The sequence below is a fragment of the Emericellopsis cladophorae genome, assembly GCF_022114955.1.
Source record: "Emericellopsis cladophorae strain MUM 19.33 chromosome Unknown NODE_37_length_229796_cov_116_624128, whole genome shotgun sequence".
Lineage (NCBI taxonomy): Eukaryota > Fungi > Ascomycota > Sordariomycetes > Hypocreales > Bionectriaceae > Emericellopsis > Emericellopsis cladophorae.
This window is the reverse complement of record NW_026250962.1, coordinates 127128-154216: the sequence shown is the minus strand read 5'-3', so window position 1 is coordinate 154216 and position 27089 is coordinate 127128. Positions and strand designations below refer to the sequence as shown.

Genomic DNA, 27089 nt, shown 5'->3' with positions numbered 1-27089 from the left:
GCCGCAGCATGCGCACTACGCGTCGTTCGCAAGCTAGGCCTAACCGAGGGTCCAATCGTGGTCTGGACCCGGATCACATTTCAACATTCACCACCTCCTCGGCCGAGGTCCCAATGTCATGGGACCCAAGCCTCCGGGGCGTGAGGAGGCGTCCGGTTCTGTCTCCGCGTCCTCCGTAGTGGCTGCTTGGCGTCAGGCCATGTGGTCTCCCTGTGCGAATAAGGTTTATGTACATGACCGCGCGTCTTGTTGCTCTCCAAAGTCAAAACTGCGGCACGAGAAAGTGGCACGGGAGCATTGCGCAAGAGACACATGTAAGAATTTGACTTTGGAAGTCACTCAGTCGGTACCAGCAAGCCCACCTTGTGGGGCAATGCATTCTATATACGCATTCTCGTATTGACATCAGATCCAACGTAGGTACACCGTAGCCCCTATATCCAAAAGACGACAAAGCGTCCACCGGCCAGACGACAGTAAACGCCCGCAAAGTGCCCTTTTCGAACATCCATGCGCCAAAGTCCGTTGCGCCGTGTGGTCCATATCAGACCGGAATATATAACTGCAAAAATGACAATAAATAAAGGAGATTCGTGATATGCATGGTGAATTTAGACAGCATGCGCTGCTTGTCTCTGCTGACTTGTGACAACATTGTCCATGTTGAGTGATATTGTCGGACGTTGGATTTCCATGCTGCGACTCGGCATCCGGCCGCCCGGTGTCCGTGGGTTAGCAACGTTCACGCGTCCGGACCGCTCGAGGATGCGAGCGGGACCATCATCAGAGCCAGAGTCGGAGTCGTCTTCGGGGAACCCATAATCCGCAAGGCGGTTGAAGTAGTCTGCCAGCCCATCTACGCTCGGTGTGCCAACCACAACATCGTACTGTGGCGGCGGGGTTGCAGTGGGGCGGCTAGTTGCCGTACCAATGTTCTGCGTGGCGATTTCTCGCGCTGGGGGTGGCGCGAAATCATCGTCGAACGCCGGGGGGTTGAAACTAGGAGCGCGCAACAGGTGAATGGGTCGAGGCTCGTTCGACGAAGTCTCGCTGGCCGGGTTCATCGGGCTCGAGTCGTGGAGATGCGCAGCCTGGGGCAAAGCAGGCATTGTCTCGCCGGACATGCGATTCAGTGTGCCTGTTGAAGAGTTGGGCGAAGGATCGGATGAGACAAAGCGAGAATCCGGACATCCACAGGAACGCACGGTTTGCCCCTCAGATATGTTGCCATATGCGGGCAGGACCGTGTTGGCCTGTGTAGCCCTGCAGTTGAGTACTGTGAAGGGCGAGTCGATGCTAATCTCAAAGTGACGACGCTTTGTGCCCGTTGGATCTTCAGGATCCACCCGGCTGATGCGCATGACAATCTGAAATAGGACGTTAGCGCACGCATCACCAAAAAACGTAACATTTCGCTCACCTTGATCCAATGGTAGACATGGACGTTCTTCCAACTGACGTCTGGATGCAGCCTTTGGTCCTTGTTCTTTGCCATCATCTCGCAGGTAGGGATCTGGACATTCGCTTCAATCTCGGTAGCACCCCACATGGACTCAAGGCCGAGATCCAGATCACCAAGTAGGTTCTCTCCTGAATCAGGGAGCGGCTGCGGTTGCTCCTGCCGCCGGTGGGCCTCCTGAGCTCGCCGTTGGGCAGCTTGGTCCCGGGCCTGACGACGCTGCTCCTGGCTCAACTCGCCTCCGCGGACGGTCCGCAGATCTGATGATGCCCAGGTGTCGTCCAGTGGCTTGCCGGCTGCCTTCTCGAGCAACAGAATCTTGCGTCCGGGATCTTTCCGAGTGACTCGTCGGTCCTGGGTCCAGTATTCGCATGACTCTGTCACATAGACTTTGAGTTTGTGAACTTGTACTTTGGCGAGAGGCGTCAACTTGAAGGCAATCGGAATTTTACCTCCAATGGGAAAACTCTTCCCCGAGATAATAATGTCGTAGTGGAGCTGATCTTCCCATTGCCGACTTATGGAAATGGGCTCCGTCATCTCTAGCGACATTTGGTCGGGCACTCGAACAACGCAGACCTCCTTGTTGCCGTGCAAGTTGGGTTTGAAAGCCCCTGCGCGGTCCACCGTAGCCTGTAGCTCCCATTTGACAGAGCCGTACTGCAGTTTGATTGTTTCCAGCTGATGATGGTCGATGGGCAGCTCAAACGAGTATGCGTACACGCCAGGATAAAAGACTTTGAAGCCCTTGGCCGCTGCGGATGGTGTGCCTGGCCCACTGTCACCCTTGCCAAAACTGCGTGACTGCGCATTCTGCAGTGAGAGGCGTTTCAAATCTCTTGCCGACAGATGTCTCTGCTGCCCGGACTGTGACCGGTTGTGTCCGACAAGATACGGGGCGCTAGGTTGATCTTTGAAATTGTAGGTGCAAGAATTGCCATACTCCGTTTCCCAGACGTCGTTTGTGACATTGAAAAAGGTGAGAACCTGAGTCCGCAGGCTCGTCTCCTCAAAGGTCTCTTGCTTTGTCGGCGGGATGCCCTCTGGCCATTCCGTCCGCGCACGCCCTACCAGCTTCAGCTGGATCGCCTTGATCTTGACATTCTTGGAAACGTTGAGCTGCAGCTTGCCTCTTAATAGCGCAGTGCCTGCTTGGCCTGTGCCTCGTGATTGGCCGTCGTGATCGAAACCATTGAGGAAAATGTTGGGCTCCGCAAGCAAGATCGAGCAAGCCACGCCACTCCCTGACGCCACGGGCTTCGGCACCTCACTGACGAGGGAGCTGATGGCCGACTTGTTCGCTGTTCGACTGGACATCATGCTGAATCTACGACGATCTGATGTGTTGGTATTGGCCCGTACTCGCGGTTGGACCCGCGGTGTGGGGGTCGGGAAGTCGGCGGCGGCGCGAGACACTGTGTCGGTCGTGGGGTTGATTGCGCAGGCTGCGGGCGGAGCGTCCGTCGTCGCAATCGATGAGGGCTCTTGCGTGGCCGCTGTGGTGTTCCTGCTGGGCGCGTGACCTACGGAGGTTGAATGCAAGTCGGCGTCCGCTGATTGGCGGCGTGGGGACTCGAGTCCTTGGCGGGTGAGGTCAGAGTCTGGGGTTGATGAGGAGGAGGAGGACGAGATCCCTGCCGGGAGAGAGGAGACGCTGGCGCTGTTGGAACTCAATTGAGAGTTGTTTGTGGTCGTCGAGCCACGACGTCGAGTTGGTTCCGAAGGCTCGCGAATTCGTTGCGCCGTCGAGGGATTGTATAAAGACCCCAGAAATTTACTGAGCGCGGGACGAATGGGGGATCTGTCAGCGTGGCGCGGCGCAGGGTCGGACACCACTGGTTGAGAAGAGGCGGCCGAGTGGCTGATTCGTCGATGGGCTCTGGCGGTTCGAACCTTGATCTTGCGAGCGCGCGTCGACGACGGAGACTGGGCCCTAGACCTCAATTCGTGAGGGACGTAGCCCGGGGGATATGTGACAATGTGGATGGCGTGAGGACGTGAGCGTCGAGGCTCGATGAGGGGTCGCGGGAACCGGGCGGCGTTGTTGGCGTTTCCCTGGTTCCTGTTGCTGCCCTTTTTCTTGCTGCCGTCGACGCGGGGACGGTAGTAGATGTTGCCCGAATTCGAGGTAATCCACGTGGAATTGTTATTGCTGGTTGGGCGTCGTAAAGGCTCCAGGGTCGCTGGCATAGTGTTATTATCGAGTGCGTGGAAAGCGATTTCTAATTCGCATGTGCATGCACTCTGGTGATCGGCAACGAGATGGTAATTAGGACTTTAATGACGCGGGGAGGAGCGAGCAGATGAAAGTCCCCATTGCACACTTTGCAGCCGCCAATGTGGGAAGAAAGGGTAATGACAGACGAAAGGAAGCCCGAGCTAGATATGCGAGAGAGTAGAGTGAGGATGGAAGAGGTCGTGCTGGAGGTGAAGAAGTGGTGGTGGTGGTGGAATGACTGGACTCGACTGACAATTGGGGGCAAGAGGGCACTGGCTGGACCTTGGGGTCATGTCGCTACTGTCACTGAGGTGAGAGACTCATGGACATGGCATTGTCCCATGTGCGGCCGTAATGTCGAGCGCAGGACTGGATAATTGCCGACGTTACTTGGGCCCCCGTGGGCCTGTTTTGCTGCATCTGAATTCCTGCGCCAGTCATTGCTGCCCTGATCTCATCTCCAGATGGGCAGCCCGATCGGCGGTGCGCCACTTGACACGCCAGCGATTGCAGGTTGGAACTTGGGGGTGCCTGGCCGCGAGTCCAGTCTCCAGTCCATAGTGGGGTGCGCAGCAGGGACTAGCAGGCCTGCTCAGGCCGCAAGCCGCTGTGCTCGGCCTCGCTGGCACCTGTTGTCGCCCTGCTGGTTGTGCTAGCGGGTGGGGGGATTGAATGACAGGGCCCCGGCCAACGGAGGTGGTGATGTCAGCGTAAAGTACCGGGCTGATGCTTGCTTTGCGCTCGCAAATCCCAGCGTCCTCACTCATCGACTCAATGCGCAGCCAGAGCACCGCGCTATTTTGCGATCCAAGGCACGAGGAATGCTGTGCCTGCCTCTGCATAGATTGCCCACGCCAGCATAGCGAAGACATTCGGCCAGCGCGAGACAACAGTCAACGGATAGTCGGTTCCCGTCTATTCTTGGCCGTTTGCATCATGGTGAGATGCTGGCTGGGTGGGAAAAACGGAAATGGAGATGCCGAACTTGCCTGTACGTACAACACAGAGCGCTGCGGATCGAGAACAAAAGGGCGGTCGTCTATAGGTCGGTAGGTACCTTTGATCAGCGCCGAATGCCGCGAGTTGACAAGAGACGAGCGAAGTGAGTGGAAGGAGGTAACTTCTACTATCAATGACAGTCTCTACTCGTAGCGGAATGTCGTCGACGACTCTGCGCCTCGGCGTCGACCGAAGAATGCCGTCGAGAATTTTCCTGGGGCTCAGACCTTGAGCAGGAGGGGAGACTGGAGGCGGACACCGGCCAAGATGCATGCAATCCTCTCCTGGGGGCTATGTACTATAGGATGACAACCACTTGACCCCAACTTGCGCAGGATGCACGTTGTGGGATCTTGTCGTCTAGCGCTGGTGCGGCACGACTACGTAATGCGGGACGATGAGCATCGGCAGTTCCTCTTCCAGAAACTCGACGCATTCTTCGTGCGGTGGCTCACGGGTGTCTAAAGGGGACTAGTCAGGGCGACTAGTATTTATACAGCAAATTTATGTGTGAGCGAAGACAGACTGCTAGTCCCATCGCCTTCCCATCGCCCTCGTAAGATCAATTGCAAAAGAAGAAGGCCTTTCCTGTTACAGATCTATTCGCGACTGGGAAAGTCAATTAGCATCCTGCTCCTGCGACACGGCACAACCACAACCACAACCACACCCACACCCACTGCCTCTCACCTGACAGGAACGGGACCCCAAGAGCGGGGTTTTCCCTTTGCACGCAGCATGATTCCCCGATGGCACCAGAGATGAATCGTCGCCCCGACGAAGAAAGCAGGGCACTCACTATCTTGCTACGAATCTGACCACTCGGCGACCTCCGCTTGGCGACTGTAATGAGCGGGTCAGGTTGGGTCTGTGCGTGAAGTATTGATGGCGATGTGGTCGGATTACACAAATATGACAATCATAAACTCGAGGACGACTTGCTGCAATTTTGACCAATCTGACTTTTTCGGTTGTGAGACGAGGTGAGTAGTGTCCGTGCTTCGTCAATGTTGGGCGTGGGAGCCTGATTCCTGCGACAGGCTGAATGTCACGGATCTTTCCTACATACGCAGTCGACGTTTCACGTCGCACCGCCGGTATCTGCAGGTCGACGCGTACGTACCTCGAAACATCTACGTACAGAACTAGTAGTATTAGTTTTACCCGATTGTCGTCTGCGACTATCAGTGTACTTCAAGCCGAAAGCCACGCTTCTCGGTCGAGGGAGCCCGGATCTGCCTGCGCCGCTGAGGTCATTAGACTTTGACGTGGTCATGTGGGAGCCAAGAATTCACTTGCGTCGTAATGCCTTGGGAATGAAAGTCACTCGATCAATGTTACGAGGCAGTGTGGGCGAAACGGCGAAAGCAAATCTTTTCATCCGAGCATGCCGGCGGAAGGGTCTTTGGAATCAAATTAACACGTACTAGTTAGGTTGAGTAGTCAATCCCGGGAGCGCCCCGCCCAGCGCTCCGGCATCTCGGGATATATGGGACCTCCGAAGCCGGCCCGCCGGCCGACTGCTCGCTTTGCTGTGGAAAAGTGGCAAGTATTGATTGTGGCTGCCGCTCAAGGCTGTCACGATGATCAAGTGATGAAATCAGGATTGTGGACATGTATCTTGGCGGCTTTGCCTATTTCCGGGTCCTGATAGGCCATTGAAGGGCCAAGTCATTTCAACGAAGGGACATCCAAGAATAGATGATTTTATTGTGTTGATCCATTGTGGCCCGCCGCCGGATCCAATGAGAGGGCACTTTGAATCAAACGGGACTTCATTTATTGAACCAAGGTATTGGAAACGAGTGTGCGCGGTTCTTTTCATTCACCAGCTGTACCACGTTGTTTGTTCGACAGCCAGCATGCAGAGAAACAGGATAAGTATAGGGTAGGTTAGTTCCTTCTAGCCATCTAGCGGAACAACCCCACATCACCCCACCACCGGATTATCTTTGCTGCCGCACAGCTCCAATCTTTTTCCAGGACCCACCAAAAAGTTTCGCAGACACGCACGACGAGAATCGGTCTCGCTGTGCTGCCATCACGACCGTCGCGACGAGCAGAAGCCCCTTCGCACTGCCACTTTGAGCTTCCTACGCCTCGTCAATATGGCCTCCGAATACAGGATACACAAGCCATATGTGCTGTCGACCCTACCCCGACCGCTGGGCCACACAGACAGCAGGATCGTCGCAAAGGAAGTCTACGGCCAGAGAGATGGGTTGAGGAAGAAGAGGACGGAATTGGCTGTCGGCATTGATGGTGAGACGGCGAGCATATACGACGTAGGATGTTCTTTCTTCAGGTGACGGAGCGCAATGGCTGACACGAGTAGATCCCTGGGTCGCGATTGATCACTTCCTATCCCATCCCCCCACAAGAATCATTCACCTGCCCGCCGCACTCCATACGCATTCGACGCACCGGCAGCAGCGATGTCTCTCGTTACACATACATCGCGACAAAGGATGGCGCCTCGTACAAAATCACGCTGTTCAAGGATGTGGTCCACAGCGATGGCAAGACGACATCGACAACCGAGACCAAGGCCCTGCGAAAGTCACCGGTGCTGTACGTCACAACCTCGGGACCTAACGCCACGAGCGCCGTGGGTAATGTCATTGCGGTGTGTGAAAATGGCGACGTCTTCAGCTTGAGGGAGAACCTCGCCCTGTTGTGGAGCTCCTCGGCCAAGTCTGTCGTGGACGACGTCTCCTCCGCCGCCGTCTCGGGATTCGAGGTGGACTTTGCCATTTCGGGCACGGTGGCTGAGTTCAGTGACGGCATGTTCAAGAGTCGACCTGAAGTGTACACGTCCCTACCCAAGTCCGCGGGCGCGGAGCCCGTGCTCCTCGCGCTCGTGTCTAAGAGCGCGACGGGCGGCACCGAGGGTCGACACCTGCTGGTCCTTGCCGTGGGCACTGGCGAGTCGTCGGCCGATGCCCAAAGGCTGACTCCTCTGGATGTTGCGCCCTTTACAGCGCCCGCGGGGGTTGGCCGCCCCAAGTACCATTTTGAGGTACAGTCCGGGACGCTTCTCCAACTCCAAGACGGCGCGTTGACCGTCTTTGACCTTACTGGTGATGTGCCCAAGGTCAAGTCTATCATTCAGATGGAGGAGGCCACAACCTTCACCAGGCTCTCCCGCCCGTTTGTTCTCGCCATGTCCGCCGACTCGATCGGTCTGTACAACTACCAGTACCGCTCGGTTCACGCCATGTCACAGCTTGACCTGTCCGACCTCCCGGCCGAAAGCCAGCAGGCGCAGTCTTTTGAGCTGATCAGCTACCTCCGGAGCCAGGATACGGCTGTCGCACTGGTTGACAACACCCTCGTCTGCATCCACATTGAGCCACCCAAGAGCAACGGGCGGAGGCGCAAGGCCGGTCTGCTCATCGACTCCATCGGGCGCGGCACTGCCGTTGAGATCCCAGCAAAACGGGCCAGGACTGAGCGGCCGGCTCCTGAATTTTCCCACACGCTTCCCGGCACCATCACCGAAGAATACCTCCGCAAGCACCACGCCGAGGAGAAGGAGGCCGATCAGCTCTTGAACAACGACGCCATTGCCGAGTGGGAAGCCAAGCTACGCGGCAAGTTTGGCGTGGACAAGGTCGTCGACGGAGCCCCCAACGGATTCCAAGCGACTGGTAACCAGGTTGATGATGAAGTGCCGGCGTGGGAGTGGTGCATGGAGCCAACCGCCTACCCAGCCGTCGACCGTCGCTGGGTTCTCTACGGCATCACCAGAGTCTTCACAGTGGACGTGGGCGAGGGCTCGGAAGATGATCGGCTTCGTCTCCGGCTCCTCCAGCCCGACAGCAACGTGATGGCCTACCTTGCCGTAGCGGGCCATCTGACCATGACCAATCTGCACGCGGCCTTCAGGGAGGAGATGGAGAATGCGGCAAGGAAACGATCCTTTGCCAGCGACCTCATCCAGTGCCTCACGGAGGCGGACCCATCCCTGACGCTCCTCCTCAACTACCTACGCGCGACGAAGCTCGGCGAAGTCGAGGTTCTCCTCGCCATCCGCGCCATCATGTCGAGCATGGATCTCATCACCACCGCGGGCGACGTACCCAAGAAGCAGCTCACCGCCAGCGCGCACGCCGAAGGCCAAGAGGACATGGACCTCGACGACCTGGAGCGCGAGATTGCCGTGACGGAGCACTACCTGGGCGACGAGAGCAGCACGCGATCGAGGGGTCTCACCCTGGCTTTCACCAAACTATGGCGCCTGCCCTCGCGCACAACCGTCAAGGCCCTCGCCACGGCCCTCCAGACCGAGGAGATCCTTGCCCTCATCCACCTCCTGCGCATTGAACTGGTCCGCGGCGCCTGGACATCGCTCTACATCGACCCACCGTCCTTTGACGCCGAGGGGAACGAGCCGCCCCCGGACGGTGTGATCGCGCTCATCTCCGACCTCCTCGGCCGCTGCCTCGACGCCATCGGCTCCGGGGGCTGGCTGCTCAACGACGCCCTCGACACGGCCACGGAGACGGGGGACATTCTCGCGGCGCTCAAGCTCGAGGTCGCCGCCGCCCTCGACGGCATGGAGGAGGCCGTCTTTCTAAATGGCGCCCTCGGGGAGGTTGTCCGCTACGGGCGCGCCGCCGGCGCCGCCGCGTCGGGCACCAGGACGATCAACGCCAACAAGCCCATCACCGTCGCCGTCGAGAGCAAGGAGGGCCGGATGCTGCCGCTAGGGCTCAAGGCCAAGACGCTCCCCAAGAGGGAGAAGGTGGTCAGTGGAGGTGAGGTGGTGATGAGGAGCAGCCGCGAGACGGGCCATCTCATCAGTCAGAAGGTGGAGGCATACTCGCTGGAAAAGCTAGCCATCTAGATATTTTTGTCTATGCGTAATATGTTGCAAATACCCAGCACGACGGCCACCCCCAAGCTTTGCACACCGGCAGCACGAGTCCGATCATATCCAGCAGTAGGCATCGCATTTGCAGCGGCATTGTGCGTGATTCCAACGCTCGATCGTTGCTGACTACATAATCACAGTCTTGGCTCCCCATCTCGGTCATAGCGTGCCTAGTAGACGGGTGATAATTCTGACAGGCAGACCAAGGAGGTTAGAATGGGGGCACATGTTGAGAGTCTTGCTCCTCTAATTAGCAAGTATTTCCACGCACCGCCCTCACGAACCTGCGACGCCTTCTGGATCAGTGGATTGTCACCACCCCTCACCAACATCCTCGTCCATATCGTGTCGTGTCATTATCATGACCACCCCACCACCCACGGGCCGTGTGCGTCGAATGAGATCGAAAAATCATCATTCCATCAGCATTCCGGCGGATACGGAATATGTGTCCGCCACCGCCCTCAAAAAAAGCTTCACTGTCGTCGTCGAGAGCGGCGACGTCCATGGTGGACGACAACGAGACGGGTCCAGCGGCCGGTCCGAGGGTGCCGGGGCCGAGAATGCTTCCTCCCAGTCGAGACTCGACGCAGCTCCGGGGACCGCCGAAAAGATATGATGGATCTCTTAAAAACGTCGAATGCGATCTTGACTCGGGAAGCTTCAGCTACGAGGCTACAGAGGGACGCTGAGAGGGAAACTTTGTTTCTTCACCCATATTCATTCCACAGCCCCCAGCCCCTCACAGCGTCAACAGCGGCCAGTGACAGAGTTGACGAAATGGGGACGTCTGAGATGCGCCAGTGTGCCGCGCTGTTGATGAGCCATAAAGAAATGAACAATGTGACGGTGAGACAATGGCAGTACGCGTCCCAAGTTAGGCACGGCTGTCGCTGAAGGCTTGCATGGTCTGGCTCGGAAGCCTGCGTATCACCGATTCTGACTTTGTGATAGAGAACGCTCAAATCAAGGAACCAGAATATGTCTCAGGCCGGAGGGTGTGTGGTCGAGGGTGATTCCGGTCTCGAATGGCGCAAAGTGTGACTCTAATGAGGCTAGTGCACAGCCTGAGCATTTGCGCTGTGCCAAGCATGTTGAAGCCGAAATCGATGGTCAACAAACGGACATGGACATGGATATACGTACGCACACGCTGACTGCAGTCTGCAGATAGCTGACCAACTGACTAATAGTGCACATACACCCTCTGTCCGCGGCCCCGAGCACTCAAAAGAGGATGCGGCCTGGGATAGATGCTTTTGCTTGCGTTGATACGTGCGTTGGTCGGAATGTGAAAACTGGAGTCGCTACCGGGAAGTCGCGAGACCAAGAGAACGACTGTAGAGTCCACAACCTTGCTGTCTATCTGTCCGCGTCCATTGACTCCATCGCGACATGGGCAAGGACGAGAATGGCGGTCGGCGGCATTGCGTATGAGTGAGTTCATCGCCAGTTGCTGTTGTATTAATTTGTGGTACGCTGTATCCAACCGCAGCTGACCTGAAAACATTGATCATGCGCAGATCCGTCCGAGTCCAGCCCCCACCACGTCTGGTCCGTCACGGGCGTGTCCAGTCAGTCGCTGGTGGTGGCTCGACAGGCCAGCGTCAACATTGTCAAGCAACAAGCTTGCCTTTGTCCAGTCTCCAGTCGTCAGTGCGGCCATGAAGGCCTGCCGCTGTGCTTGCTGCTACTGCAGTCTGTGCCATGCCATAGTACGTATACATAATGAGTACTTTTGATCGAGTGGTCGGCGCTGGGTAGACGATGTAGACATTGTGTCGAGTTTAGTACGTACCTAGTATAGCCAGACTACGGGCTGTGAATCGACGAATGAGAGAAGCGCGAAGATGGTCAATAATCATGGATACTTAGCTTGTTGATTGAACCGGCTGAAACGTGTCCGTACAATGGTCGTGATGGCGGTGCATTAGTATCGAGTCATGTGGGGCCAAAAGAAGTACGGCTCGATTCGTACTTCGTCCTAGATATCATAGGTATTATTAGGAGTAGTATTATAGCACAGATCGTGTGCTTTACGAGAGCATGTACAAGGCATTGCAATTTCTGGAGCCTACGTTACCAGCAATACCGGCGGTGAGTGATAGCTGCAATCCAACCAATGGAAAGGGACAGGAGCACCTGCCGATTATTGCCTGTACGTACGTGCTTGAAAAGGAAAGTGCAACCTTCAGCTAACGAATGACTCGCCTGTCTGTCTAGAGGTACCTTACTTAGGTAGATGAGTACTTTTTGCACACACGCACTCTCCAGTACCCGCCCAAGCAGCGTCACGGTGATACGACGATGAATCCGAAAAGCAGTACGAATACCTATCACCCCCGACCCGCCCACGGTACTAGAGACTCACTCAACACATACAATTTCACACCTGCTGGCACAGCAGACCGGGATTCCTGCTCAAGGTATTGAGACGCCCATGAATAGGAATAGCTCGGTTCACCTTTTGCCTCAGTTTCAGCGAGACATGAAGCGAACATGTTCGTGCGTATCCGTACGGTACCTTTATGATTATTATTATGTAGGATGCGTCAGACACCCGGTCCGTTGCTATCCCTTTGGCATCCATGTCCTCTGCGAGGTATACTTATACGGTGCACAGCCCGAGATCCATCCTGTACTTATTACTCCTCCCACTAATGAATAATTACTTTTTAGCACCACGCGCGGCGCCAGTTGTCCGCTGACAACTAGTCAACTTGGCGGAGCAGCCGTAACCCAAGGCACGTTGGATCACCATATTAATTACATGACGGCAGTCCGTTTCCAAATCCAGTCGCTAAGGACAGGCAGGGACTACCTGCTGTCCCATCGGCCGCAGTCACCAAACCTTGACGACACGCCTCTTGGGTCCTTGACCAGAAGCAGGCGCATCGGAATGCGGGATGCGTGCCAACAGCAAACTGCGCACTGCGATGGAAGCTAAACCAGGTAAGGACCGTACGGTAGCCCACCGCCCACAATGATTCGTACGACCCTGCAAATATGCAACCACTTTAGCTCGGGCTCCTGGCTGGACCAGGGGGGCAAGCGGGCCCGACATTCTCGCCAGCCGTCGTTCATGTCTCTTGTGCGCCAGCCAGGCTCCGCTTCTTCTGTTCGAGACGTCTTCTCATCACGAGCTGGGTTCACATCGCCCCTTCATCGACAAGCGGCGAGGCGCAAAGATCGTCGCTCACAGTGGTCAGCACCTTCGCAACCCCGCCTCCCGCCAGACCAGCAGCAGCGGGCCAACGAGCAAGACACGGCACGCACAATTCAAGGACCGCAAGACAGGTGATAATGGGTTCTCCAGCGTATTGGCGACTGCCTATTTTTTAGCACCAGAAGGCTCACGGAAACGATTACACGGTGATCGGCCTTGAAGTTTGGTGATTAATTTGCCATTAGTCTGACACTGTACCTGCGGGGGCTTGTTTGACGCGGGCTCCTCATATGGCGCATGCAGGGGTCATTGATTCATTCGCGGTCCATGGATCATGATGGATGAGAAATTGAGAATGAGGGTGGTCTCCTCTTTACTCTTCATGCGTGACAATACTACGCAATTTTTGACGAATTGTTACGGGGTAATTACGGATACCACTACTCCGTACTCCGTATTCACGGACTAGTCGCAGAACTTGGTCCGGAGTTGGATCGCCCCCAGATGACGAAGGTCAGGGAATCTCATCCTTTAATGATGAGACAAGCACCAATCTCCTCTCTCCTGTCTTTCTCAGTACACAGAGGTGAGTGAGCAGTGTGTGAGTTGAACTCAGCAAGTCCTCCTGTGTTGTTCAGACGACAGCCGACTCGTCATTTGCTCCTCACCACACATCTGCTGAGATGGCCTAGGCTCCGATGCAAGCCACTGCCTACTGGCCATATGCGCCCAGTGCAAACAAGGGATAGTAAGCGACTGGAGAGGAAAAGCGAGAAAAAAAGCATCCTGTGGAGCCCGCCTCAGTCTGTGCAACTGCATATACGTGTACGTATTTGCTTTTCGATGGGGCCATGCGGCTTCTGCAGGGAATTGGACGGTTTCATGCCTCCATCAAACCGCATGCCTATCAACAACAACAAGTCAGCTCAACCATGACGATCTCTGTTCCAGCAGCAACAGGCGGCGGCAAGGTTCCAAGCCGCCACCCAACAAGCCTCGCCTTGGACAAAGGGAGGGCGAGACGCGAGGCTTGGCTCCCTGTGCTTGCCGACAGACGGCCGCCATCCATTGCGCAGCGCAACGCAACAAAGCAGTGGCGTGTGCGTGTGTTTTCTGCTCAACATCACTTCGGACCAGACCGACCATGTGAAAAGACAAGCTGCTCCTCGTGACGGATTTGGGTCTAACCCGCATGATCTCTAGGCTGAGCTGAGCTCTGGTCCCTGTAGTTGGAACCGCCCCCCCGGCATGGTAGGCACCGCTCAGTATAGCTGGGTCACCGGCCCCATAGACCCATCCCACAGGGCTCCGTAGCGGGCTTGCAGCCACTAATACGAACGACAACAGGTCAAGTTGTAGTGGGGCAGACTTCTGCATCGTCTTTTGCGAATCTCCGTCGCTGCTTTCAGTTGCTTGACATAGGGAGCACAGATAGTACTGTAATAGCATTTCATGACCATGAAGCTCAGACTAATGATGGCACGTACCCTGCGTTTGCCAGCCGGCGGGTCCGTACGTCGACTGGAGGGTGATTGGAGGGCAACATTGAGGTGAGCCAAATGTGCCGGTTTAACTACATGTACGTACTCACGTTAGTGCAGCGTGACTACCCCCGCCCGCTGCTCCAGTCGTCAGCCACTATGGTCATCGGCTTGAGAGTTGAGACCGGACGGGCTGGACTGGGTCAGGCCTACCTGGCACTTTGCACTGCGCTACGGGCCAGGCAGGGCAACCACCAGCCAGCAGCCTGGCACGATTGACCACCACTACCACCGCTGGCCGGCGGCTCCATCCATTCATTCATTGACTGACCAGGCAGGCTCCATGTCTGTTCGTCACTCATCATTCAGTGGTTCCAAATCTTGTCCCCATGGCATGCACGGCTGGGCTGGGCTGGGCTGGTCCGGCTGGATTGGATTGGAGACGCAGCCCCAGCGAGACCCCCCATCCTACTTCTCCATCCCGGACCGCCCAGTCGTGTGTCTACGTCTACGCCTGCGCCTTCCAGTCCACCACGCCAGGACCACCTCGGGCCACGACACGACATGGAACAGACTCGGCCGGCCGGTCTCCCTTTTCCATTTGGCCAGTCCTTGTCCTTTCCTTCATTCTTCACTTTGAACTGTGCCAATCTTCGTTCATAAGACCTTTACTGCATCCCGATTCACTTGGCGGTCATCGCCGTCACACGCTCCTGCTGCCTTTATACCACATCTACAGCTGCCCCGGGATCACGAACTCGACCTTCAAACCTTCGGACTCTCAGCCATCTAGCTTTCGTCACTTGTTGGGTCGTCGGAGCCATTGATCATGAATGCACACAGCTCAATCTGAATTACCTACGGAAAGAGCAGACGAGATTGCGGATGGGAGGTTCATTTGGCCGCACAACTCGACGAAGCATCCGTTTCCAAGGGAATTGAGGCCCCTAGTCCCTTGCGAGGTGCCAGAGCCTTCAGCGTGGGCTCTCTGGCCATCGACGCCACCGATCGCAAGGCGTACCATCTATCGAGCTTCCTCAAAGTTGTCGTCCGCTCGTGGCCGCTGCTCGGCGACGACGACGACACCATCCTCATCGACAACGACGAGCGACTGGGAAGGCGAAGCTTCCAAAACCCAATGTCTTACCACGCCTGTGCGAACCCGAGATTACCATTGTCACCTTCGAACGGACCACAGCCAGCGCTAGATAAACGAATTCACCTGCGAGCAAACCACCGCTTCCACCACGGGCTGCACACGCCCCCGGTGGAGGACATGTCCACTGCGTACCAGCCATCAATGGCTGCCTACGAGAACAATGCCATCCGTGGATTCCCCTCAGCACACCCATACAATGCCAGGTCACGGCCTGCCATGAGCGATGCTCATCAGGGGCAGATACATCGGTCGACAGTACCCCCACAAGTCCAGTTGCAACAGCCTCAACCGGTCCCTTCTCAACCCGTGGCTTCGAATTGGATGCAGAAGGATGCGTATCAATCAGTGAGCCAGGCAGCACCACCGATGGTAGCTCAGCAGACCCTGCCGCCCTCACCAAATGCCATTGTTGTTCACCGAGGACATCCTACAGATCTCGACTCGGATGCGCTAAAGTTCCACAGCCTGTGCCTGCCTCGCTGGATCAATCCGAATGGCGGAGACTTGGCTGCGTTTACAGCAAAGGTGAGCATGGCAATTCCACCTTCACACCTGGTCCATCACTAACCCGAGGCAGATGACATGTTTATTCTGGTTCACCACGTCCGACGAGCTTCGACAAGCCGAGTCGGTCCGAACAAGACCTGCGAATGCACCTATACTTCGATTGCCCAAGCTAGCGCGACCACACGAGGCGTTCAGGAAATGGACGCAAAATGTCTTGTCTACTACGCAAGTCACTCAGAACGTCATCCTTCTCGCCCTGTTCTTCATCTACCGCCTCAAGATGGCGTCACCAGAGGTGAAGGGGAGAGCTGGTAGCGAATACAGACTGCTGGTCGTGGCCCTGATGCTGGGGAATAAATGTGCGTCAAAATGCGTCACATGCAGAGCGGACACTAACATGTGGTAGTTTTGGACGATAATACGTACACCAACAAGACATGGGCAGAAGTCTCGGCGTTCGATGTTAAGGAGATTCACGTCATGGAGGTCGAATTCCTGAGCAACATGCGGTATAATCTACTAGCCTCCAAGTCGGAGTGGGTGGCATGGCTGGAGAAGCTGTCCTGCTTCCACGAGTACTACGAAAGGGCCTTGCACATCCCCGACTCTCCTCTCGACGTTGCCTCGCCAGCCCACCAGCTTGTCCACTCGCCCTTGCACTCGCCCACGAACATGTCGGTACCCGACTTTGGCCCGGTCACTCCAACAGCCCTGCACAACTTCTCACCGACGTCCAGTCGCTCGCAGCAGAACTGGGCGGCTTATCAGACCAACAACGTCTCGCCCCTGGCGTCCAAGCCGGTGGTCAGCCTCGTACCCTCCCGGAAAAGAAGCATGGACGAAGACATGCTAGAGCATCCGGCGAAGCGTGCGGTGCCCTCGTCCCGCCTGGTTCAGCAAGGACTGCCCTCCAACGTGCCACAACCTGCCGGTAGACTCACAGCGCCGAACCTGGCTCTGCATGCTAATCAACAACGCAACCTGCCGGCGCTGACGACGCAGACACAGACGTCAGCATATCCGCCACAGCAACAGCAACAGCAAGCATATATGACACCGGCGAACGGCGGCTCGGCCCCCGGTCACGTCTCGCTGCCACCATTGCAACCTGGTCTCCGAGCCATGTCTACCGTTTATTCGCCAGGGCAGTCTGGCATGGCGACCCAGAACATGGGGCCCACCACGGCGCCCATGCAACAAGCTGCGTTTGCTCCGACGCTGCCCAGCCATACTTCAATGGGATACGGGGCCGTCCCCAAGCACCGCAGCCCGGGCAGTCTGGCGCCGTACTCAACGGCATCGCCGCTTCCTGACCACTTTGGCCCTGGCTCTGTGATGAGCACTCCTATGGCACATAATCCCATTTCCAACTCGCCCACCTTCTATCTGCAGCAAAGGCACAGCCCTTACAAGCCCATTAGGCACGTCAATACTCTCCTGTACCCACCACCCTCGGCGTCCCTGGATCAGTACCATATGCAAGTCCCACTTCCTCCCACGCAGATGCATTATCAGCCCATCGGCCGCAGGAACGAGGTGCGGACAGGTGTGGTCCCTGAGTACATGACGTACAGTCAGCGACTTCCGTCACAGATGACGGCCCAGCACCACATTGCTTCTCAGTGAAGTCAAAAGAGACGCATGAATGGGTCAAAACCAACTTCTGACGCTGCCGTCACAGCGTTCAAGTATATAATTGTTTTTGTTTGTGTGCATTTTTGAAATTCGGCATGACATAGAGGGCCGGAAGGCTGCATGGCTTGGAGTTTGGTCCTTTGACATTACGAACCTGGCACGCGCTGTTGAGCGTATACACTGCATTTTATGGCATTGGCGTTTTCCGACCTTGTTGCGCTATGGACGGCCAAGCGCATCTTGAGTCTTGATGGACGGGCCATATTCACTTGCTAGACATATATGACTACGTACATAAAACAGGACTGGAGAGAAGATACGACCGTTTGCGGGCGCAAACATGACAGAGATGTATGGAGTTTGTGGATGAATAGCAATCAATCTTTCTGTCGGAGCAAAGCGACTACTTCAGCTTGCTTCCTCATAACTAGTGCCAGGATTGTCATGAGCAACGAGCGCCTGTCGTATTTGAGTAGCGGGCCTTGGCATTCCATGCTCAGAATCGCCCAAGTTGAAGTTTGCCAACCTCGTATCGGCCGCACCTTACTTCAGGCCAAGAGTCGATTATCATCGTCATGCTGGCGACGCAAGCTTGCTCGAGTTGATGGATACAAACACCAAGCAACAAGACGCTGCGAGACATTATACAGCGAGCGTGTCGCATTGGAATAGGGTCGCGACCTGACTCCATTATACTGGCTGCTGGTTGACAGGGGGTCGTAGTCTCTTCGCCCTGTCCAATGTAGCAGCCCCGCTCTTCCCCTTTCAGTTGTGCCATCCCTCTCTCCCTTTTCCCCGGCAACGCCCTGCTTCTCAGCCCAGTCGCAGTTTAGCATCAATCAACCACCTCCACCACCAACAGCCACGTCCACTCATCAGTGGGGCTCTCTTCCCTTCGTTTCTTGCATTCTCCGGTGGCTGGAACCTCGTTTAGTTCAAAATATCATTGACCTTTCCTACCGACGACCTCGGCGCGCGACGACACCAATCACGAACAGCGACTCGACTCGACTCGACTCGACTCGAGAAACGCCTGGCAGCGGTTGAGCGCACCATACCTCGAAGCTACCTCGGAGCCGACGGCGAGACGGGCCCTCGTTTGCAAAAACAACAAGTCTCCCACTCATCGACACCATGTCAGGCTTTGGAAGCTTCGTCCCCATCTGCGAGAATGCGCCTCTCCCCATGTGCGCCTCGCTCGGGCCTGTTCTCACCTCCTCCGGCCGCAACGGCATCGAGGCCGACTGCTTCTCTCGCAACATTGAGCTCGCCAACACAATTATCTTTGAGGGGGCCGCCTCGGTTCTACACATTGTGGCCCTCATCATGACCATCATTATGATCCTACACGTTCGATCCAAGTTCACGGCCGTGGGGCGAAAGGAGATTCTCACATTCTTCTATCTTTACATGATCCTGACGGCCATCTCCCTAGTGATGGACGCTGGTGTTGTGCCACCCGGCAGCGCGCCCTTTCCATACTTTGCGGCGATCCAGAACGGACTGAGCAGCGCGGTTGTCACGGCCCTGCTGATCAATGGATTCGTCGGGTTTCAGCTCTACGAAGATGGCACACCTCTGTCCGTCTGGATGCTCAGGGTGTGCTCAGCCATCGCATTCGCCATCACCTTCCTCGTCTCTCTGGGAACCTTCAAGTCGATTGCCGGCCTGAGCCCAACGAACACCGTTGGTCTTTTCGTGGTCCTGTATCTTATGAACGCGATCCAGTTGGCTGTGTATGTGGGCATGCAGATCCTGCTGGTCACACAGACCCTGCAAGATCGATGGCCTCTGGGTGACATTGGCTTTGGCGTCTTCTTCTTCATTGTGGGCCAGGTTGTTCTCTACGCCTTCAGCGCCAAGATTTGCACGGCCGTGAGCCACTATTTTGATGGACTTCTTATCGCGACGGGCTGCAATCTGCTGGCTGTCATGATGGTCTACAAGGTGAGTCGATACCCGATCGGGCTTTGCGGTGGGACATTACTAACGCGAACAGTACTGGGACTCTATCACCAAAGAGGATCTCGAGTTCTCCGTCGGCACACGCATGAACAACTGGGAGGTGAAGGATCTCCTTCCCGAGGAGGATCGTCGGGCTACAGTCTACACAGATGACCCATATGGCCACACAAGCGCGTACGATATGCCTTACTCGCCCACGACAGCGCGATACTCGACAAAGTATTGAGCAAAGACCGAGCAGGTTCTGTCGACACGGATTGGGAGATACAGGCGTACGGTTGCTTCGTGACAAAGCTCAAAAGCTACATCAGCATGGGAGGAATGGCTGTATTATGGCTTGGCGTTTATTCTTTTATAATACCCCAGTCTGCATTGGCACTGGGTTGATAGGGTCATTCAAGCGTGGGGACAGCGCGAGCGAGATGATGCGACACACACTAGCTACCTTTTCGCAGCCTCCCATTAATGGCTTGCTTAGCGCGCAGAGTGTATATATATAACACATGCATACATACGGACATGTTCTGGACCCTCTGTGACGGTGAAGCAAGCAGTGCCTACTGTTGGTAGCAGCCAACGCGGCACAGCGCGGCCTGGCTAAATAAGGGACCACCCACGCCATCCAGCGCGTAATAAGTCAAGCTGATATATATTTGAATGCGACGCTGCGGCCTGACGGATCCAGGTTGTATGTACGTATGTACGTACATTGTAGGTACGTGAATAGTGACGATGGGTGAGAGGCAGATAAATACTACCAGCAGCAAATAAACGGCCGCGTAATTAAGCCTAATTGACCAGAATCGGCCTCGGTTACGGATATGATCCTAGCGGACTAAATAAATGGCGGGGACGATCACATATCCAAGGTCAACCAACGTGTGAGACCACCGCCACCCCTCGCGAGCTCGCCCTGTGACATGCAATGCGAAACAGGCGGACTATCTATATATCGACACATGTCTGTGCTTGCCCGCCCGCCTGCCCGACCGACCGACCAACAGCCCGTGCGCAGCTCAAGTCCTAAACAAGGGAGCTTCATGCGCGACGGCGGCGCGGAGCGGAGTCGCGAACTCGCGATTCCGCAGTGGTTCGATAATTTGATAACTACAGTACATATATCCAATGACGGGCTCCATATAGTCATGGCCCAACCTACATGTACGTGGCATTATGGGACCAGGCTGGGACGAGGAGACAAGGGCAGGCAGATAATTATAGCCAGGCTGCTAATAAGCAAGCAAGGGGCAAACGAGTTTCTTCGACTTGTTGATGTCAATGAGAACTTTGGGAATCGTATTGGTTGGCCTGGGCTGGCGGGCTCCAGCGCCTCGTACCGTATGCCGAATCAGAAACCCCATGTGGACGTGTTGGTCGGTGACTCGGTGGTGCCATAGTGGGGACTGGAGCAGGCAAAAGGGGGTGGGCGAGGGAACAAGGACTGCCTGCTGCCGCTGTTGTGAGCGATCATTACGAGATTCGACGTGTGACATCAGGAGGCCAAGTTGGAGCACTCTCGCACCCATTATATGTACTTATGCAGGCGAGCGATGCCGTTGGCTCATATACTCGACCTAGTACTATAGTAGACAGTGTGGTCGACACGGCAAGTGTAATCGGGAAAATGGCTTCTTAGCTCGCCAGGAAATAGAGTTCCTGTGACAAATCCGTGGAAGGATCGTGCGGCTGGCCTGAGTCAGGTGCCAGGTCGGCATGCGCATCGGACAAAAGTGTGTAAGACTAGCGAGGAGGATTGACCCCGGCTATCTTACGAGTCGTGTGCCTATAGCGGATGTAGATGGCGAGCTGGGTGGAGACTGGGCCATGCGAGTCGCGAAGTTGTGAGAGCGGTTGATGCAGACAAGGGCGCCAGACGACATGTGTACTACTTATACTCCGTACACGCTTGACAATTGATATCCGAGGAACTTTTCAACTCCATGTCGGTCGCTCACGATAATGGTCAGCTGTCGTTCGATAGTTTGTTGGCAGCAGCAGAGCGTTGCCATTCGGAGATGAGCGTCTCATCCTTGAAGCAAGCAATGCTCGGATGTCGTATGGCAAGATTGACCGACTCACTTCACCCATGCTGGCCATGCTGCCCATCGAACCAAGTGTATTCCTGAAGGCCGAAGGTGCCCAGGCACTGATTTGTTGGCCTGTTTGCGGCCGAAGGATCTAGGCTCACCAACCAACAGTCAGCAAAGTCGGCGACGAAGGCGACCCAAAGTACCCGTGTGTGCTGCATGCACATGATTACTTCGTTAGTCTAGACGCACGTGTGGTGAATGCATGCATAAGGTAGGGGAGATACAGTATCGGGCCTGCCTTTATTACCCGTACTATGTATGCCTTGTCACAGAGTGGGAGGCTATCAGTGCATACACTATACAGGGTGGGCGGCGCACTATCTGGCAGTAGTGGTTTGTTAGCGACATGGAGCCTGGTCGAGTTTGGTTCAATGGCCGCTGACAGAGGACTAGAAATGCCGTCTGCCTTGCCAACCGCGGATAGAACACTACTATCTGTACTGTAGGACACGTACACTGTAATTGGTGAGTGGTGCAGATACTGGATTTCATATTTATTCGCTGCACATAGGTGAATTAATGCTTGCCGTATTTAGATGATCCGCGACTAATCCGCGACAAGTGGAGACAGCGCCGGTTTTTTTTTTTTTTAATATTTTTTTCTCGAGACTAAAGGGCGCAGGGATCCCAGAATTTTTTTTTAACGTGCACGGGAGCCCCCTTTCAGAGCTCCAGTCCGACCGACCGACGATTTATGCAGAGTGATGAGTGATCAACATCCGGGTCGAAGGTGCAGCGATATGATTCTAAGCTGTGAGCATAGTTGAAGTCGGAAACAGGAGCTGGAAGCTGATAGTATATCCGGTCGAGCATCCATCCCTCCAGTACCAGCTGAGAGGTAGGAAATATTGCAGGTGCGGCTGGACCTACCCACTTTACTTGTACTATAAGTATCCACCAAGCCTAAACTTAGCGAGTTGGCCAGCCGCAGTGCCTACTTAAGTAATTATTGCTAATTAGGTACTGCGCACAGCTCCAGTTGTGCTGATTCTAGTCTCCTGATACGTTTTATTATTGCCCACGGTACCTTTCATTAGCCTCTATGTCCGTGAATGAACCATCGTCGGCTGCACCGAATGGGACGACATCCCGCTGGTACGTACCGAACCTTGCCCACTAAATGGGGGGGGGGGGAGGCGCATGTCACAGTCGCCTGCCTTATTCCTGACTGGCCAGGCAGCCTATTCCATCCCCCGTATTCTACATTATTATGCGTCGCACTTTCCCTTCGCTAATTCTTGGTTAGCCTTCGCGAGAGGACAGATCCACATGACAGGTAAGTAATCTACGTACCTATCTCAGCTTAATCTCACTCGCTCACTGCCCTTCCTTGACATCGTGCCTGAGCTACAACTGGACCAAGGACTGGGCTGGACTAGGCAAGCGATCGTCAAGCCTACCTAGGACGTCTCCGCCGCTACGCTACATCGCTCTTTTTCGCCTTGCCCACCCAACATTGCAATTTCCCCTTCCCTCATTCACCCTTCCTGGTCCGCACCTATCTATCTAATACTCATGACCTATCTGGCTGGCTATCAACCTGACCTGCAGCATAGGCGCTCTGCTCAGCAAACATTCCCACAACACAACTATCTTGCGACTTTTTACCACCCGCGCTCTCCACCCCCCTGGCTGCCTGAGCTGACCTCGCATCCATCCACAACACGCGCGATTTGACTTCGCGGGACTTTGCATCAGTCTGTCTGGATCTATGAACCCGTCAATGCACAGTCTTGCCCACGTCCTGGTCGCCTGATCACATACTAAGGTAGTAGCCAAGCAGCGCTACTGGCCAGCATTTCTCTCCATCTTTTGGATCCTCAACAACAAAGCTCGCGCACCTGCGAGTCAGGTCAATTGGCTTTGGCGCCTTGCAACACCCAGCCAGGACACAAAGCTTACACGACTATATTCGGCATCTACACCTTGTTGGCCACAGCACAGCAGGTGCTAGGTACTACTCCATCCATATTTTCGCTGTCTTCTAATCGCGATCCTCTTCAAGTTATTGTCGGAGCGGGTCACATCACTCGCCACACCACTCTTGTGTCACGTCTCTAAGCCACGTCTTATTGACTGAGCACGGCTACGTGTTATCCATTGACCTTGCATCTGAGATTTCCGACGACAACAGGGCCGCTGAGCTACCACCAAAGCCTGCATCGCCCCCGCCATGGCCGTGGAGGAGGAAAGTTTCGAGGGCATACCGCCCGACGAGAATCGTGAGATCTGGGACGATGCCGAGTACAAATTCTGGACAAACTTCCAGACTGAGTGCAAGGAGTGGCGCGACGCGCGCGAGGCCAAATACAGCCGCGAGACAACCGACCTGCGCGTGCAATTGAGCGAGCTGAGCGGTAAGCGCAATGCGATACATGAGACCTACACGCGTCTCCGAGCACAACTGGCCCAGACGGAAGACGAGTTGAGCGACGTCTCGCAGCGCCTGGCAGCCAAGGAGTCCGAGTTCGGCAGCTTGAATGATGTTCATCGCATCGATGTGGAAACGAAGCACAAGGAATGGGAACATCAAATGAGGGTCATGACCAACTTTTTTCGCGAGAAACGAGGCGACCAGCCTTTACCCGACGATGCGACTATTGAGCCCCCTGAGTTTATGGCGCCGCCTAAGCTTCTACCGGAATACCGCGCTCGCCCTCTCCCGATCGCGCCATCACCGCCTCGCGGACAATCTTTTGAACCACCACCACCGCCGTCCACGACATCAGCAGCAGCAGCAGCGCCAGCAGCGCCAGCAGCGCCAGAAGCGCCAGAAGCGCCAGCAGCGCCCAAGTCAGCGCCCCCCAGTGAGCCGTCCCACGAGGAAATCCTGGCCAGGGAAGCACTCGCTCAGTCGGCGCTTGCCCCATCACCTGCAAAGCCGTCTCCACCCAGGGCACCTCAAGCTACTCATCCTACCCCGAACGGACACTGGGATATCGTTCGTCGGGAAGGGCGCCCTCAGTCCCCGCAGAGAGCGTACACTTTACCGCAACCACAGCCTCAAAACCAAGAGCAACGGCGCCCCGATGCCTCGACGAGCTCGCCGAGAGTGGAAGATGCACAAAGTCGCGTTGTCCGTGATCTTGAGACGCGACAGCGGGAAGAGCGCGAGAAGCGAGAATGGGAACGACGTGACCAGGAAATCCGCGAAAGAGATATCCAGGAGCAAGTGCGCGAGCGTGAGCGTCGTGACAGGGAAGCCGTGCGCGAACGAGAGATTGCTCGTGAGCGAGAATCCCGTGAATGGGAACGCTGGGAGAGGGACAAGCGTGCGCAGGAGATGCTCGAAAGAAAACGCCTCGAAAGGGAAATCCGCGAACAAATCCTCCCTCCACCAAGGTCATTGAGTCATGCGCCTCCAATTCAGACGAATTCTCTCCCACCTCCGTCAGGGGTTGGTTCTCACGAGTGGGCCGACACTCTACACGCCGACCGTGATCGCCTGAACCTCTATGCCTCCCACAATGGAGATTTTCCGATGGCCGGGACGCCAGTCGAGGCTTCACAGCCTCTCCCCAGCGCTGGTCACACGCCACAACCGCCTACATCATTGCACAACACGCCTCAGCATCGCTCGATCTCGGCAAGCCAGACTCCTCGAGGCCTCACTCCACAGGAACCATCGCCCGCGCTGCCACCGACTCAGACTCTGCCCTCGCTATCGCAGCAAAGACTACCACCGCCGTCCGTGTTGGATAGCCGACCCCCTCACCCCCATTCCCATGCTCATGCTCATGCTCATGCTCATCCTCATGCTCATCTTCATGCTCATCCTCATGCTCACCCTCATGCTCATCCTCATGTCCATGCCCACCCGCATTTCCATGCTCCCGAACCCGCGCATCCTCACCATCTGAGTCATCCCCAAGCCATCGCCCCTCAGCGTCCTGAGCACCAACGTCAGCAGCATGCGCCATCTCAGCATCGTCAACCCCCGATGCCTGCGGCTCAGGCTCTTCCCTCTATGAGGCATTCTCTACCTACGACGGGGGGTTTTAGACAAGCCAACGGCGGGTTCACTCCGGCGAATCAGCCTGTGACCAGCAGACCTCAATCTCCATTGGTAGCCACGCCTGTGGCGTCGGCACGCAACTCCCCTTCGGCTCCGGAAAGACCAAGCGAACCTCTGGTGGAGATCAACCGAGAGAATCTTGTGCTACGACACGATGGGACTGTCTATACGTGGCCCGAGTGCATGGTAGGCGTCCCGAGGCGCAAGATCCACCCCGGCGACCCATACTGGGAACCCGACTGGAAGGACGTGCGGTCAGAGGTCGTTGAGGCGAAAGAGCGATGGCATCAAAAACACCAGCGTGCTATTGAACTTGAAGCAAAGAAGGAAAAGTCGGGGTCCAGCAAATATCAGATCGGGAGACAAGTCAACCGTGGCACTAAGATCCTCGAGTTCCTGGATGACGAGGACCAGATCAGCCCCTACCAGCTCCTCGCGAAGCCCTTCATGCACGCTTCCAAGGGCGGCATCACGTCCTATGATACCCTTTTCCGCCTCTGCGAAACCTTGTCCGAGCTCGCCAAATTCAACCTTGATATCTCCCCCGTGGACTGGATGCGCCATCGCCTATACGAGATTATGCTCGAGAGCCCAGACGGCTCTTTCAATCTGCCCAAGATTGTGCACGATTTCTACCACGATCCCAAGCTGACCGACCTTCGCCACAAGCATGGTTATAAGAATATCGGACGGCCCTCTGGTCAGACAAGGGGTGGTCGCCAGAGCACTGGTCCCGGCCCATCAGAAACAACGCCCAAGCAACCGCGCAAGCGCAAGAGCGCTGCCTCCGCATTGGGTACGCCCCACGATGGGAGCGAGCCCGTGCCGTCGAATCCCATGGTCATTCACGACGAAGGCCCCTTTCTCCAAGCGCGATCAGCTATAGCCAAGAAGCCGCGCACCGAGGACTGGGAGCGCCTCGAGGTCAGCGAACCGGAAGCAGTACACCAAATAGAGGTGCAGCCAGCAGCCAAGTCTCAGACCGCGGTGGACACACCCAAAGAAGAGCATGCCATGAATGGTTCACATGAAATGTCGCGAGACGTTGCATTGAAAGTGTAGATCGCGCATTTTTGGAGGCACGCATGAGCCAGCAGGTCTGAGTTATCTGTCCTGGACATCTGGCACTGCGACAAGTCACTGATCCAAGTTTCCCTTTTTTTTCTTGTTTCTCATACACTGTTTCTCATCGATTCAACTTCTCCCCAGGAGATGCAGCCCTTTTCCTTTCTCTCCTTTTTTTTTTTGCGCAGCTTTGATTTCCCCTTTGCTGAACCATCATGGGAACCAGCTTTCGCGCCATCCAGCCTTTTTTTTTTTCCTTTTTTTGTTTTCTTTTTCTTTTTTTTTCGATACTCGATACCCTGAAACTGCTATGGGGAGGAGGGCACACACGGCGTGAGGCGTTTCGAGATTCGGTTTGGATCTATTTCTGCGTGGCACATTTGGTGCGCTCGCCCGAGCGTTACTAGCGAGACCTGCACCACTGGAGAAAAGAAGAAGCATCGAGCAGTAATTT

At 55.7% G+C, this 27089-nt stretch overlaps 6 protein-coding genes across 6 annotated transcripts; 5 read left to right on the top strand and 1 right to left on the bottom strand.

Annotated features, from left to right (window-relative positions):
• Window positions 1-611: 611 nt before the first annotated feature.
• J7T54_004242 (putative arrestin-related trafficking adapter protein-like protein) lies at window positions 612-3649 on the bottom strand (the record flags this gene model as incomplete). The annotated part of the gene is made up of 2 exons (XM_051507911.1): window positions 612-1367; window positions 1421-3649. The coding sequence occupies 2 exons, from the start codon at window positions 3647-3649 to the stop codon at window positions 612-614; spliced, it is 2985 nt and encodes a 994-aa protein (XP_051360966.1).
• A 3135-nt stretch (window positions 3650-6784) lies between these two features.
• Window positions 6785-9525, top strand: J7T54_004241 (uncharacterized protein; the record flags this gene model as incomplete). The annotated part of the gene is made up of 2 exons (XM_051507910.1): window positions 6785-6938; window positions 7058-9525. The coding sequence occupies 2 exons, from the start codon at window positions 6785-6787 to the stop codon at window positions 9523-9525; spliced, it is 2622 nt and encodes an 873-aa protein (XP_051360965.1).
• A 5507-nt stretch (window positions 9526-15032) lies between these two features.
• Window positions 15033-17491, top strand: J7T54_004240 (Meiotically up-regulated like protein-like protein; the record flags this gene model as incomplete). Its single annotated transcript, XM_051507909.1, has 4 exons — window positions 15033-15124; window positions 15178-15883; window positions 15936-16224; window positions 16272-17491. The coding sequence occupies 4 exons, from the start codon at window positions 15033-15035 to the stop codon at window positions 17489-17491; spliced, it is 2307 nt and encodes a 768-aa protein (XP_051360964.1).
• Window positions 17492-18634: 1143 nt separating this feature from the next.
• J7T54_004239 (Chitin synthase export chaperone-like protein) lies at window positions 18635-19691 on the top strand (the record flags this gene model as incomplete). The annotated part of the gene is made up of 2 exons (XM_051507908.1): window positions 18635-19447; window positions 19500-19691. The coding sequence occupies 2 exons, from the start codon at window positions 18635-18637 to the stop codon at window positions 19689-19691; spliced, it is 1005 nt and encodes a 334-aa protein (XP_051360963.1).
• A 4037-nt stretch (window positions 19692-23728) lies between these two features.
• Window positions 23729-25415, top strand: J7T54_004238 (uncharacterized protein; the record flags this gene model as incomplete). The annotated part of the gene is made up of 3 exons (XM_051507907.1): window positions 23729-24496; window positions 24557-24782; window positions 25258-25415. 3 exons carry the CDS (start codon window positions 23729-23731, stop codon window positions 25413-25415), a joined length of 1152 nt encoding a protein of 383 aa, XP_051360962.1.
• Window positions 25416-25495: 80 nt separating this feature from the next.
• On the top strand, window positions 25496-26632 carry J7T54_004237 (uncharacterized protein; the record flags this gene model as incomplete). The annotated part of the gene is made up of 1 exon (XM_051507906.1): window positions 25496-26632. One exon carries the CDS (start codon window positions 25496-25498, stop codon window positions 26630-26632), a length of 1137 nt encoding a protein of 378 aa, XP_051360961.1.
• Window positions 26633-27089: the final 457 nt, after the last annotated feature.